Genomic DNA, 14,645 nt, shown 5'->3' on the forward strand with positions numbered 1-14,645 from the left:
ATAACCTCTTCACTCACTTTGCCTTCTCCTAACCACACTGGTGCTGTGGTGTAAACAAACAAAAAAGACTTTTCCTCTCTCTGTTAAATCCTAGCTCACATTTGCGGTCTAACACCAGCTCTGGCAGGATACACGTTTCAAATCTGACATATTGTAATCACAAAACAGAAAATAAAATGATTTTTTCTACCTTTTGTTGTCTGGTCATTATTCAGATCTTGTTGGTCCCAGGCTCTGGTTGTCTTCTGATAACTTGTTTGCCAGGATCTCTTTCTTTCTCCGTGCTAACCATCCATCTGCCATCTCTGTCCTCCCCCGGAGTCTGGCATCTTTCCTTTTTTTTGTCTCCATCCACAGATCCACCTTTTCTCAACTACCCTTTCATCCAGCATCTCTCCCTCCTTCCCCACCACTCCAGGGTCCACCATCTCTCCCTTTCTTTTCCCAACTACCCTCCTATCCAGTATCTCTATCCCCCCTCCACACCATCCCTTGTGTCCAACTTCTCTCACTTTCTGTTCCTTCCCTCCCTAAATCCCATTGCCCATCATCTCTCTCCCTCTCCTCTATTTTTAGACCCATTATTTCTTCCCCCCAAAGTCCGGCATATGCATGTCTCTTTGAACCCCCACTTCCCTCCCTCCGTGTACTTCTACACCAGGGCCCATTCCCCTGAATTCTGAGTAAGCAGAGTATGAAAAATCGGTAAAGGCATTGGCTCCCTGGTGTTGAGCTGAAGTACAAGGGAGACCCAATGCTGTCTGGGCCACCAAAGAGCTATGAGAATCATGGTGGCAGATTCCCACTTGAGTTTGAAAAGAATCTTTAACAATAGAGGAGTTGGAGGGAATGCATAAAGAAACAGGCCGGTCCAATCCAGCAGAAATGCATTGGCCTCCAGACGATGAGGAGCAAAACAGGGGCAACTTGTGCTTGAGGGGAGCCGCAAATAAGTCCATTTGTGGAGTGCCCCATTGAGCAAAGATGGGATGGAGAGCTGCAGAACTGAGAGTCCATTCATGAGGTTGAAGAATTCTGCTGAGGTTGTCTGCTAGGGAATTCTTCTCCCCTTGAATGTAGACAGCCTTTAAGAAAAGGTTATGAGCAGTTGCCCAAAGCCAAATTTTCTGGGCTTCTTGGCATAACAGGAGAGAGCCCGTTCCTCCTTGCTTGTTTATGTAGTACATTGCTACTTGATTGTCTGTGTGAAGGAGGAGGACTTGAGGACTTAAGCGATGTTGAAAAGCCTTGAGGGCATAATAGATTGCCCTGAGCTCTAGGAAATTGATGTGAAATTTCTGCTCCCTGGCTGACCAAAGACCCTGGGTTTGAAGGCTATCCAAGTGCATCCCCCCAGGCATAAGGAAATACGTCCGTTGTTAGCACCCTTTGATGAGGAGGCAAGTGAAAAAGTAGACCTCTGGATAGACTGGAGGTCATCCACCATTGAAGCGACTGCTGAAGAGATGATGTGACAGAAATATGCTGTGATAGATGATCTGTCGCTTGAGACCATTGAGAAGTGAGAGTCCACTGAGGAGTGCGAAGGTGCAGTCTTGCTAGCGGTGTCACATGAACTGTGGAAGTCATATGACCCAGAAAAACCATCATATGCCTCACAGAGATTGTTTGAAGATTCAAGATCTGGTGACAGAGGTTGAAGAGAGCATGCAAGCGATCCGGAGAGAGAAATGCTCTCATGAGGATGGTGTCTAGGATAGCCCCAATTAACTGAAGACATTGAGACGGAATGAGTTTGGATTTGGGGAAATTGACTTCGAATCCTAAAGCTTGGAGAAAGGAAATGGTCTGAGATGTTGCAAGAGCCACCTCCTGAGCTGAAGAAGAGTGGAAGAGGAGGATAGAGAAGCAGAAAACTTAATGACAGAGAAAACTGTTGAGGAAGAAGTCATGGAGTTAGAGAAGTTCATCGAACAAACATACAGGGAGGCCGTGAAACCCCCCCCCCAACAACAGTGGACCTGCCAAGATACATCTACAGTGAGCAAGGACCAAGATACACCTACAGTGAGTGAGGACCACCTGGAGGACAACTACAAGGAAGACGAGTCTGGTGCAAGCCAACGCCAGGATGAGGGAAGATGGAAATGCACAGAGGACACGGACCTACAGCTGGAGAGATGGTCATACACCAGGGACACAGACTTGTGGCTAGAGAGGCAAGAGCAGATAGAGAGGACATCAATCGTCGTGGGGGACTCCATCATCAGACAAGTCGACAGCCACATAGAAGACAGGATCGGCTGGTGACCTGCCTTCCGGGAGCCAAGGTACAAGATATAGTTAGCTACATTGACAGGATCATCGACAGCATGTAAGAGGAAGATATGGTGGTGGTGATCCACGTGGGGACAAACAACGTGAGCAACAGGCACTATAGCAGGGAAGGACTGAAGGACCAGTTCCGGATGCTAGGAGGGAAGCTGAAGACCAGAACGCTGAGGGTAGCATTCTCAGAGATCCTGGTACCCAGGGCCAACGAGAAGAGGGAGACGGAGCTGCAAGCAGTCAACACATAGATGAGACGCTGGTGTGAGGAAGAAGGATTCCACTTTGTGTGCAACTGGACGACATTCTGGGGGAAGAGCAAGCTATTCAGGAAGGATGGACTCCACCTCAGCGGAGGTGGAACAAGGCTACTTGCAAGCAACATCAAAAGAGAAAATGAGAAGTTTTTAAAATAGGAAGAAGAGGAAAGCTGACAGTCGACGGTTCGGGAACCGGTATACCCAGAGGATACCATGCAGGAAGATAGCAGAGAAGACTCACTGGATCATAGGCAAGACAGAAATCCTGACGGATCGAAAGGGACACAAGAGGGAAGGAAATTCAAGAAAGTAACAGGCCCCAAACTCAAGTGTATGTACACAAACGCAAGGAGCCTAAGGAATAAGATGGGGGAATTGGAAACTATGGCACAAAAAGATAACCTTGACATCATCGGCATCACGGAAACATGGTGTAACGAGGAAAATGTCTGGGACACTGTGCTACCGGGATACAAGCTATACCGCAGAAACAGAGTAGGTCAAAAAGGTGGGAGGTATTGCCCTATACATCAAAGAGGGAATTGAGTCTACCAGAGAGAACACGCCGGAAATGAAAAATAAGGTAGAGTCTCTATGGGTCAAAATCCCAGGAACAAATGGAACGGAAACGAAGATCAGCATCTACTACCGACCCCCAGGGCAGTCCGAAGAAATTGATGGAGAAATGACAGACGCGATTAAACGCAACTGCAAGGGAGGCAACGCAGTTATCATGGGTGACTTCAATTATCCGGGGATAGACTGGAACCTAGGCACCTCTGGCTGCAGTAGGGACTGTGCGCCTATGTTGGGCAGGAAGGCACTCGCGCATGCACAGTGCGGGCTATCGCAAACTTTCTAAAGACTTAAAGTGGCGATGCACTTTTGAAGTAGTCCGTGCCGTGGCTCCGGTGACAACACCCATGTGTGAGAATATGTTGCCTGCTTGTCCAGGGATAAGAAAGTACGTAAAATTTCTTACTGAAATTCAAAGTGGTTGTTGAGAAAATGTTAAAAAGGTCTATGGTTACTTTTGTTTTCCTCACTCTGTACATTATAGAGAGGTATGAATCAGAGAATGAAATGGGGATAGAATGCGTCCTGTTTTCACGGATAACTGCAGGAAACCATCTTTAGTGCCTATCTCAATCTCAGTCCTTCTACACCAGCATTCTTCAATGCAAGGCTTGAGGGCCCATTCATATTCTTCCCTCTCTCCTTAAAGAATGACCTGGAGATGGTTTCTTGCAATTAACCACGGGGACAGGGACAAATTCTGTCCCCTTGTCATGCTTTAGAGGGCCTCCAAAGTGAGACCAATTGATATAGGCTTAAAGTGCAGCAGTTCCAGACAGCTCCAGAGGCTATTGCAGTAGCAAGTTGAGGTTTCAACAGGCTATATCTGACACAGTTTCTTTCATTCAGTAGCCATAGCATTTGTCCCAGACCACCACACTCAAGATTTTCCACATTCTGATTGAGCCACTGGTAAGACCAGACTTTAGAACATAAACTTAAAATATGGTCACTGATAAATATGTTAGGAAATGCATTGATTAAGTACATCTACACTCTATTTTCCATAATCAAGCATGACACATTTCTACATATCAGATCATACAGCATGATGATCAATAAATGAGAGGTAGTAGATCTTTGAAAATACAAAAGACCTCCTAAAACCACCTGAATTGCAAGGGTGGACTTACCCAGTCATACTCGTTTACATCAACTCCACAATCCAGCAGCATTTTGACAATATCAGTATATCCTTTACTGCATGCAAGGGACAGTGCACTTTCGCGACCTTTGCCCAGAACCTGAGGGTCTGCCCCCTAGAGAGAAAACAAAACATTACTGAAACCCTGCAGCACCATAGTCTGAAATCCTCTGTTCCTATCAGAGCCTGATTTTACTAAAATAAGACCCCCTACATGCATGAACAGAACATCTGTTAAGGGATAAGAACAAAATTTGAAATCTTCCATCAAACAGGAGGAGGCCATTTAACCCAGAAACCTAGGTTTAATTCCATCCTTGCTTCAGGATGAGTGAGAGGTGTGGAGGCAGGAAGGGAAGATGATGTTTCAGTACAGATCATCACCTGGTAGCCAGAAGGGAGCTTTTACAATGGTTAAAGCACCTGCAGTCACCCCTCCAACTGTTAGACCTCTGAGCTTTAAAGGTTACCACAGTTCCCCATCAGTCCCACAGCACATCTAGGGTTCTGAACCTTTGAATCATTAAAAGAAAACATTAACGCAGCTGCATAATCTCTTTCCTTACATTCTGAAGCAGAAACTCCACCACAGCAATCTGCCCATGAGCTGCAGCCCACATGAGTGGTGTAAAGCCTTCTTCATCATTCAGATTAATCACATTCTCTAAAAAACAGATAAAGGAACAGCTCAGTTTTGTTGTCTAAAACTCTCCAACAGATCCCCTGTATCATATGCACAGGCTTCATGATGATTCCCCAGGGCTGAAAACTAGGGTCATTCAAGGAGGAGTCATGATATTCAGCTTTCAAACTCCTAGAAAATGTATTAGGGTTGTTAAGATGGACATGACACAAAGGCATATTTTCTTCCAATTTCCTGGGATCTTTGAAGCAGATTTTTTGAATAGTAAATTTGTCTTTTCTTGTTTAAAGGATATTTTGGCAGCTAACACTTCTGCAGCAGTTTTGTAATGTTTGTGATGTATGCTTTATTGTAATCTGCTTAGGTATTAAGTAGAATAGAAATTTTAAAAATAAATAAATAAGTGATTACAATCCAATAAAACCCCATCTTGGGGAGATTAATCATGCTAAGGCTGGAATTTATGATTTGTTATTATAGTTTTCTTGAATCACTTTAGTCTCATCTGCGATTCCCTTGTAAAGTTTTTTTTTTATTAGAAGCAGTCAATGTATGATGTGGTAAAAAGATTCAGAGCTTGTGCTTTGACAGTTACTTTTGCACAAAGCCATCTTACACACACCACTGACAAACATAGCAGAAAAACTCATGCCCTGTTTAACTTTCTTCCTATCCAGGGCTGCAAAAGCAAGAAATTTCTCAATCATACTTTAGCGTTCCAAGCAGCTTTTCACGATAAAGAATTTTTAGCACTATCACTCACAGCTTACTCTTACAAACATTTTAAGAACACAGCTGAAGACCTATCTATTTTCCAAGCATTTGACTAACTAACTCATTCTATTTCCTGTATTATGTTTACTGTTAATAATTTTTTGTAAACCGCGTTGAACTTATGGTTACACGGTTAACAAGTACAATGTAATGGGACACATACTGACCTGCATTAGACATGACAGTTGCCAAAGGTAAAAGGACAGAGGCACAACAAGGACCACTATTATTGTTCTATTACACTTATAGAAAAAGATGTACAAAATAGCCACAAACAGATACAAGCAGAAGTAGAAGCTAACTCTAAGGGGCTCATTTTCAAAAAAGATAAGACGTCCAAAAGATGGCATAAACTGGCACATGGACATCTTTCTGTCCTATTAATCTCTTTCTCCTCAACAACGCATTTCCAGTCCTATTAACTCTCCTCTTCCCCCCTCTTAAATTCAATCAATTTGTACCTCGCTTAATCTATTGTAAACCGCATAGAACTTAACGGTATTGTGGTATATAAACTGTTATTATTATTATTTGCAAAACTGACTTTCTACATGTCTTTCTGGTTGTTTTTTGTCCATTGCTTCTAAATTTTAAGGGCCCGTGTTCAGCGGGCTTAGGATGTTCTGCAGAGATAATGAAACCTAAAAAAAAAAAAATCCAAGGCACCATTTAGACGTTTGGGGCTAGACCTGTTTTAAAAACAAATAAGGGTCAAAAAGGTGCCCAAACTGACCAGATGACCACGGGAGGGATTAAGGCATGACCTCCCCCTTACTCCCCCAGTGGTCACCAACCCCCTCCCAGCACCTAAAGATGTGAAAAAAACAGTACATTCCATCCTGTTTTATAGCTTCAGATAGTCACACATACATATCTGAGCACTGCAGAGGGGCACTCTTTGGGGTACTACACTGAATGCCACATTAAAAAGTCCCAGATACATGTCACTATAACCTGCTTATATTGTTTGGTGAGCCCTCCAAAACCCACCCAAAACCTACTGTACCTACATAAAAATGACACCTGCAGGCATTAGGGCTGTGGTATACAAATAGGTAGAGTAAGTTTTGGGTTGGTGAGGAGTGGCCTAGTGGTACAGCTGCTGCCCAAGCACCCCAAAGTTGTGGAATCAATCCCAGAGCTGTTCCTTGTGACCTTGGGCAAAATAGGTACCTGTATATATGTAAACTGCTTTGAATTTGTAATCACAAAAAGGCAGTATACAAGTTCCATTTCCTCCTTTCTCCTTTTGGAGGGCTCACCATACAATATAAGCAGGTTATAGTGACACGTGTAACTGGGACTTTTTAATGTAACGTTCACTGCGGTACTCCCTAGAGTGCCTCTCTGCTTTGTCTGTGTGGCCAGTTTGCTAAGAATGCTCGCTGCTTGGACATCCCAATGGCTTATATTTATGCCTTTTTTATTTGGATGTCTTTGTATTCGAAAATGGTCAAAAAAGATAGATGTACTAAGGGCCAAAATGTCTAGATAGGTCATTAAAAAAAAAAAAAAAAAGATAGACGTCTTACAGTTTCAAAAATGGACATTTTCTCTATTGGATTTCTGGACATCTTTTCCAAAATATCCAAACTCAACTTAGATGTCCATTGAAAAAGCCTCTCCACATGTGCTATAAAAAAAAAAGTGAAAAGGTATAGTGCTATTATTAATATTTCAGGGATGTTTAAGTTTCAGAAAAAAGACCTTTTAATTTCTAATACCATCCTTGTTCCCTAAGATTAAGAAATAAAGACTGTTTCTTCTATTTTTAATACCATCCTCATCAGTTTTGTTATTATGGATGTGACTCGTAAGACCCTGCACCCTTTCCTTAAAAGTAATTATTGCATCATGAGGGGGCAATAAAATATTATTATTTGAATATTCTTTTGCAAAAATTTGAGAAGTTCTGGATTTTAGTCACAGAGTTATAGATTGCTAAACTGTCTTTAGCACCTGAAGATTGGAAGGTGGCTAATGTTACATCATTTTTTAAAAAGGTTCCTGGGGTGATCCAATTCCAGATCAATAAGCCAGACTTCAATGCCGGGCAAAATAGTAGAAACTATTATAAAAAAATAAAATTCTGAAAAACACATAGATAAACATGGTTTAATTGGACAGAGTCAGCAGGGGTTCAGCCAAGGGAGGTCTTACCTCACCAAACTGCTTCATTTCTTCGAAGATGTGAATAAACACGTGGATAAAGATGAGCCGTTGATGTAGTGTATCTAGATTTCAGAAAGTTTTTGACAAAGTTTCTCATGAGAGGCTCCTGAGAAAATTAAAGAGTCATAGGATAGGAGGCAATGCTCTGTTGTGGATTAGGAATTGGTTATTAACCAGAAAACAGAGAGAAGGGTAAATGGTCATTTTTGTCAATGGAGGAGGGTAATTAGTGGAGTGCTGCAAGGATCTGTATTAGGCCCGGTGCTATTTAACATATTTATATGGAAAGTGGAATGGTAAGTGAGGAGAGTGTGGTGCAATGGTTAGAGCTACAGCCTCAGCTTCCTATGACTTTAATCCATCACTGCCCCAGGTACATTAGATAGATTGTGAGCCCATGGGGACAGATAGGGAAAATGCTTGAGTACCTGTATGTAAAACGCTTTGAATGTGATTGTGTGACTACAAAAAGGTGATATACAAGTCCCTATCCCTTAACCCTTAAATTTGCAAATGACACAAATGTATTCAAAGTTGTCAAAACACATGAGGACTGTGAAAAATTGCAGGAAGACCTTAGGAAATTGGAAGACTGGGCATCTAAACGGCCGATGAACTTTAATGTGGACAAATGCAAAGTGATGTACTTGGGGAATAATCATCAAAATCATGCCCCCCCTTTTATGAAGCCACGTTAAAGAGTTTTTTTCGCTGGCCGCAGCGGTAAAAGCTCCGACCCTCATAGAATTCCTGTGAGTGTCGGAACTTTTACCACTGTGACAGGCAATAAAAACCGCTAACGCAGCTTCATAAAAGGAGGCTATAGTTACCTAGTGCTAGGGTACAACTTGGGAGTCAGCACCCAAGACAAAGATCTAGGTGTCATTGTAGACACTATGCTGCAATCTTTTATCAGGTGCGCAGCTGCAGCAAAATAACAAACAGGATGCTAAGAATTATTAGGAAAGGGATGGTAATTGAGTTTATTGTAATGCCTCTATTTTGCTCCATGGTGCGCTCTCACTTTGAGTATTGCAGTATCTCAAAAAAGATATAGTGGAGTTAGAAAAGGTTCAAAGAAGAATAACCAAAATGATAAACGGGATGGAACACCTCTCATATGAGAAAAGACTAAAGAGATTGGGGCTCTTCAGCTTGGAGACTAATGAAGGGGAATATGATTGAGGTCTACAAAATCCTGAGTGGTGTAGAATGGGTAAATGAATTGATTTTTCACTCTTTCAAAAAGTGCAAAAACCAGGAGACACTCAATGAAATTACATAGGGATACTTTTTAAATTAAATAGGAGGAAATATACTTTTACTCAAAGAATAGTTAAGCTCTGGAACTCATTGTCAGAGGATATAGTTACAGTGATTAGAGTAGCTGGGTTTAAGAAAAGTTTGGACAAGTTCCTGGAGGAAAAGTTCATAGCATGCAACTGAGACATGGAAAGTTGTAACTATTTGGGTTTCTACCAGGTACTGTGACCTGGATTGGACACTATTGGAAACAGGAAACTGGGCCAGATGGATTTGTTTGATAACACTCTTGACAGCCTTGCTTATCAGCCTTGCTTCCAGAAGAATTCAAGCAACCTAAGTGGGCCTGAAGAGGTAACAAGGGAGGAAAGGAGGGAGGGACTTGGCCACCTGGGTTTACCACCTCCCTGGCAACAGAGAACTCCCCAAGGAGTCCCAGTCAGCCCCAGTCAGACAAAAGGAAAAAAAACCATAGAGAGCCCAGATGCAGAGAAATAAAAAGAGGAGACTACTAAAGACAGAGAAAAAGAAAAAAGTCAGACAAAAATAAGAAATAGAAATTATCTAAGAGACTGCAGGGCTCACCACAACTACCACCTACTGGAGACTGAGACTACTGATTTAATAAGGGGCTGTGCAGGGTCCTTATTGGCGCACTGAAAAAAATCAGAATTCTCAGTCTCCATCTGTTGGTAGGCGTGCACAACCTATCAGTTCTCTCTGGGCCAGTCAAGAGTTATGCTAAGGAAAGTTTGTTGTGTGAATGTGAACCAATGAGGCCCACTGACAATTGTTAGAGCCTGCAGGTGGCAGTCCTCTGCTAAATCCACAGGAAATTATTACCCTCAAGTCCCAGGACCTGCAAGCATAGGAGAGCCATTTTACAAGGTCTTCTCAACAAATCTGGCATGTTTAGGTAAGTGCAGATTTATGGTAGTTAAATATCCTCTGAGTCAGGACCTTTCAATAACATGTAAGCCAGTGTATCACAAACTGTGTGCCCCGGCACACCAGTGTGCCTCCTGAGATTTCAGGTGTGGTGCGACACACTGGCGAGGAAGAGCCCTAACCTTATACCTAGAAAACCACAACTTACTCCACCCCACACAGTCTGGTTTCAGAACCAACTACAGCACTGAGACCCTACTAGGAACACTCATGGACACAGCTAGACAACACCTCAGTACAGGCAAGAAAATACTGATCATACAACTAGACCTCTCCGCAGCCTTCGACCTGGTAGACCATGACATCCTCCTACAAACACTAGACTCCATAGGAATCTCAGGCAAGGTACTATCATGGTTTAAAGGCTTCCTACAATCCAGAACTTACAGGGTTAAAACAAACAAAGAAAAATCAGAACCATGGTCCAACCCCTGCGGAGTACCCCAAGGATCACCTCTGTCTCCCAAACTCTTCAACCTATACATTGCTTCCCTCAGCTCCTGCCTAGACAAACATGGCCTAACCTCCTACAGCTATGCAGATGACATCACCATTCTCCTCCCCTTCGACCATCCAGCTCCCACCATGATAGGCACAATACACAGAACACTTGAAACAGTAGCAACATGAATGACAGAACACAAACTAAAACTTAACTCTGACAAAACAAACTTCATCCTCCTAGAAAACAGCAAAACCCCAACCTTAACAAACCTAGTAATAAACTCGATCTCATACCCCATTCAACCCACGCTAAAACTTTTTGGAGTACTGATTGACAGAGGCTGTACCATGCAACCACAAATCAACAAAATAATAAAAACATCATTCGCAACTAAGAGAAACCTACGACAAATTTGAAAATTCTTCGACAGGAAACAATTCCAACTTCTGGTACAATCTCTAATCCTTGGCCTAATAGACTACTGCAACATACTATACCTCCCCTGCCCAGTGACCATGATAAAACAACTACAATACAAAACACAGCCCTAAGGCTCATCTACTCACTGAAAAAATACGACCACATCAGAGGCATACCACAACTCACACTGGCTCCCAATACTAGCAAGTGTACACTTCAAATTTTATTGCCTACTATTTAAAGCTATAAACGGAGACAGCCCAACCTACTGGAATAACCGACTAACTCAATCCACCTCAACCAGACACAGGAGAACCCACACACTATTCACACACCCGCCAACCAAAAATGTCAAACGAAGAAAACTATATGACAACCTACTGTCCACCAGAGCAGCAAAACTAGACAGACAACTCACAATCTGCTGTCTTCAACCACAGATTACAAAACCTTAAAAAGAAACCCCCACCACAAAATCCCTATTCTTCAAAAAATACATAAAACCTATTTAACACAACCAGATCCATCCCAAGCTTCACTTACAATACTATCTACACCTTAGCAAATTTAAAATGTTCAAATTATCCCTTTGTATTTCCTAATTTCACGACAATCCTTATGTAATCCGCCTTATATATTTCATAATACCATGACAATTCTTATGTAATCCGCCTTGAACCGCAAGGTAATGGCAGAATAGAAATCACTAATGTAATGTAACATGGTGATGTTATGCATGCACGTGACAATCGTGTCGACGTCCGCGCACTTCCGGGTGCCTTCCGGCCGGGGCACTGGATTTAGTGTGCCATCAGGCAGAAAGTTTGCGAGCCACTGATGTAAGCAAACAAACACCCCCCCAAAAAAAAAACAAACAAATATCCCAACAACATTTTCTAGCTTTTTATGCTTACCCAACTGTGCACAAATAAGTAGTACTGAGATATTTTGTATTTAAAGGGATAAAGTATGACAAATTATTTCTAAAATAAGGTAAAGAGTCCAGACCCTGGTGTACACTGCAGACATTATATCACATTGATACTACTGAATGCAAGGACTAGGAGGGTGGTTTGAAAAGTTTGGTAAAAAAGCAAGTTTCCTTTGAGGGTTATGCATTTAGTCCAATGAGTTTCCAGTTTTTTTGTAAGCTATTTTTCCTACGATATGAAAAAAACTGGAAACTCACTGGACTAAGTATATAAAACTCTTGATGTAGACTATGGGCTCCTTTTACAAAGGTGCACTAGCGTTTTTAGCGCATGCACTGGATTAGCGCGCGCTACCCAAAAAACTACCACCTGCTCAAGAGGAGGCGGTAGCGGCTAGTGTGCGGGGCATTTCAGCGCGCGTTAAGGCCCTAACGCACCTTTGTTAAAGGAATTCTATATGTTTTCAAATCAGCATAATATGTGTTCCTAGTAACATACATTTGACCAATAGTTGTGCTTGAAAACAACTACTGCTAGTTCCTTTCTCATAGAATCTAGATTCTATACACCAAAAGTTTGATTAAAATGCTGCAACTTCATCATACCTAACGGAGCCAGGAAATCCTGTAAAATCACCCAAATAGTTTCCAAGCCATATAATAAATTTAAATAATGAAAAACCATATTTTACCTCCAAGTAAAATAGCCTCTGCACACATGGACCTCAGCCAATGAAAACAAACTAAAAGCCACAGTGCTTTTCAAATGGTTGACTTTGGAGTAATAGCTGATGTCATATCTTCATAGAGAGGCTGATTCCTAAGGAACTTATCATCCCAAATTTACAGACTGATATTCCTGCTAAACTTTTGTTCTAAAGCATTTATTTGGATCACTCTATTTACCATATTATAAACTACTCTGCAAGATCATAACTGCATTACTTAGAAAACAAAAAAGAATGTAAAGAGTACCGTAGCTCCCCCTCAAGACAACCTTATAATCTCCTAGTGGTCTAGTGTTAAGAGTCAGGGCAGGAGTGATGCCCAGTTACTCTTGCCCTTGTTAGCTCTGCTCTCAAAATGGCTGCTGTGAATTCTTGTGGCAATCTCATGAGGTTCTATACACAGAATGTCATTACATTTCTCTTATTATATTTTTATCTTTTTAAAATTACATCATTTATTACCATTAATTACTAAAAACAATTATGCTGTTACAAGTATAAAGTGCAAAGTGAAATTATGTGCAAAAACAAAACTGAGCCACGGCAGTAACCACTAGAATGAATTCTAATGCTACCTCAATGAAAATGTTAACATTTTTCCTCAATTAACCATGATTTCAATAGTTTGTTAATTTATATAGTTCATGTAGTTCATCAATTGATCTTTTTGAGTATTTCATCCAAATATATATTTCATAAATTCAATCCGGGAAAAAATATATCAGTTGGCACTTATCTCAATTGAAGTCTTCTTCTATGCTGCCGTGGCCAGGTAAAGTGCATGATTCAAAGTGTCCAAAAATCCATTGGATGAAATAGTATTGTGTTCCTTTCATAGAGCAAACTCTGTCTTCTGCTCTCAACCACCCTAATGACGAATAGACTGAAACTCAGCTGGAGTTGGAGGCTATTGAGAGCTGAAGATAGAGTTTGCTTTGCACTTTATACTTCTAGCAGCATAATTGTTTTTAGTAATTAAAGGTAATAAATGATGCAATTTTAAAAAGATAAAGATATAATAAAAGAAAAGAAATGTAATGACATTCTGTATATAGAATTTCATAAAGTGAATGTTAAGAAGTTTGATAAAACATCCCTTTTTTTAGTTTTGCGTTAGTCTCATGAGGTTGCCACACAAGTGGGCAGGAGCGACTCCTACCCTGACTACACTCCTAGAATGCCAAGGATTGTAAGATAGGCCCGAGAACGGCCCCTACAGATGGGCAGAAAGCAAAGCAGCTCATGTTTGGAGAGGAGGGGGGGAAGAGACAGTACAAATTTTCGGCTTTCACTGAGAACACACAGTCAGTTTTGGCCGAAACTGAAACCATAGCCATAGTAAAACCGTAACATAAATTTGTTCAGCCTCTAAACCTAGTTTCATAAGGACTTGTCTCTAGTCTGTGCTTTTGTAAAACATTTTACTCAATTAGACCCTAAATTGGTTTGTTTATCCAATTTGTATTACTGTATAAAAAATAATTTAAGTAAAAAATAAGTTATGATGACCTGTTTCATGCTACTTAATAAAACCATTTTTAGAGGAAGGGGGATCGGTTCTTAATGACAACAAAATAATATAAACAAAGACTGCTACAGAAATACCCAAAAAGAAAATTCCTTCTATTCCTGCAGGCTTCCAAGTGCCTTTTGCCCTTCTGTAACAGATGTTCCCCCCAAACCAAGATGCAGCTGAAGGACCCCAAGCCCAGCATCTCCTCTCCCCGTCCCCTCTATGATCCAGTATCTCCCAATCTTCCCTTCCCCAAGTGTCCAGCATCTCTCTTCTCCCTCCCCCAAGGTGATCAGTGATTTTCCAAAAAACCATTGAAGAACAGAACAAAGGCACACATTACATAGATTAGGACATTTCATCACATCTAATCTTAGAATGCAGCTGGCTTGTTCAAGGCTTTTCAAATTACTATTCATCAAGTTTTACCTTGTTCAATGCGGGTTGCTAAATACAGCATCTCTCCTTGCGCCGCCAGCTGATGAACAGAGAGAGCTGTAAGCACAGGACACAAAGGTCATTGAGTGACTGTTATAGTG

The 14,645-nt window shown here is 41.4% G+C and overlaps 1 protein-coding gene across 7 annotated transcripts in view; it reads right to left on the bottom strand.

Annotated features, from left to right (window-relative positions):
• The window catches only part of ANKRA2 (ankyrin repeat family A member 2), a 63,873-nt gene that overhangs the window by 19,095 nt on the left and 30,133 nt on the right, over positions 1-14,645 (bottom strand). For all 7 annotated transcript variants that reach the window (XM_033929273.1, XM_033929272.1, XM_033929271.1 and 4 more), the window contains 3 exons: positions 14,536-14,601; positions 4,836-4,933; positions 4,259-4,384 (listed from right to left, as the gene is read on the bottom strand). In XM_033929273.1, the coding sequence (XP_033785164.1) occupies positions 4,259-4,384; positions 4,836-4,933; positions 14,536-14,601 (290 nt within the window). The remainder of the gene's footprint in view (positions 1-4,258; positions 4,385-4,835; positions 4,934-14,535; positions 14,602-14,645) is intronic.

Source organism: Geotrypetes seraphini, chromosome 1 (genome assembly GCF_902459505.1).
Source record: "Geotrypetes seraphini chromosome 1, aGeoSer1.1, whole genome shotgun sequence".
NCBI classification, from domain to species: Eukaryota; Metazoa; Chordata; class Amphibia; order Gymnophiona; family Dermophiidae; genus Geotrypetes; species Geotrypetes seraphini.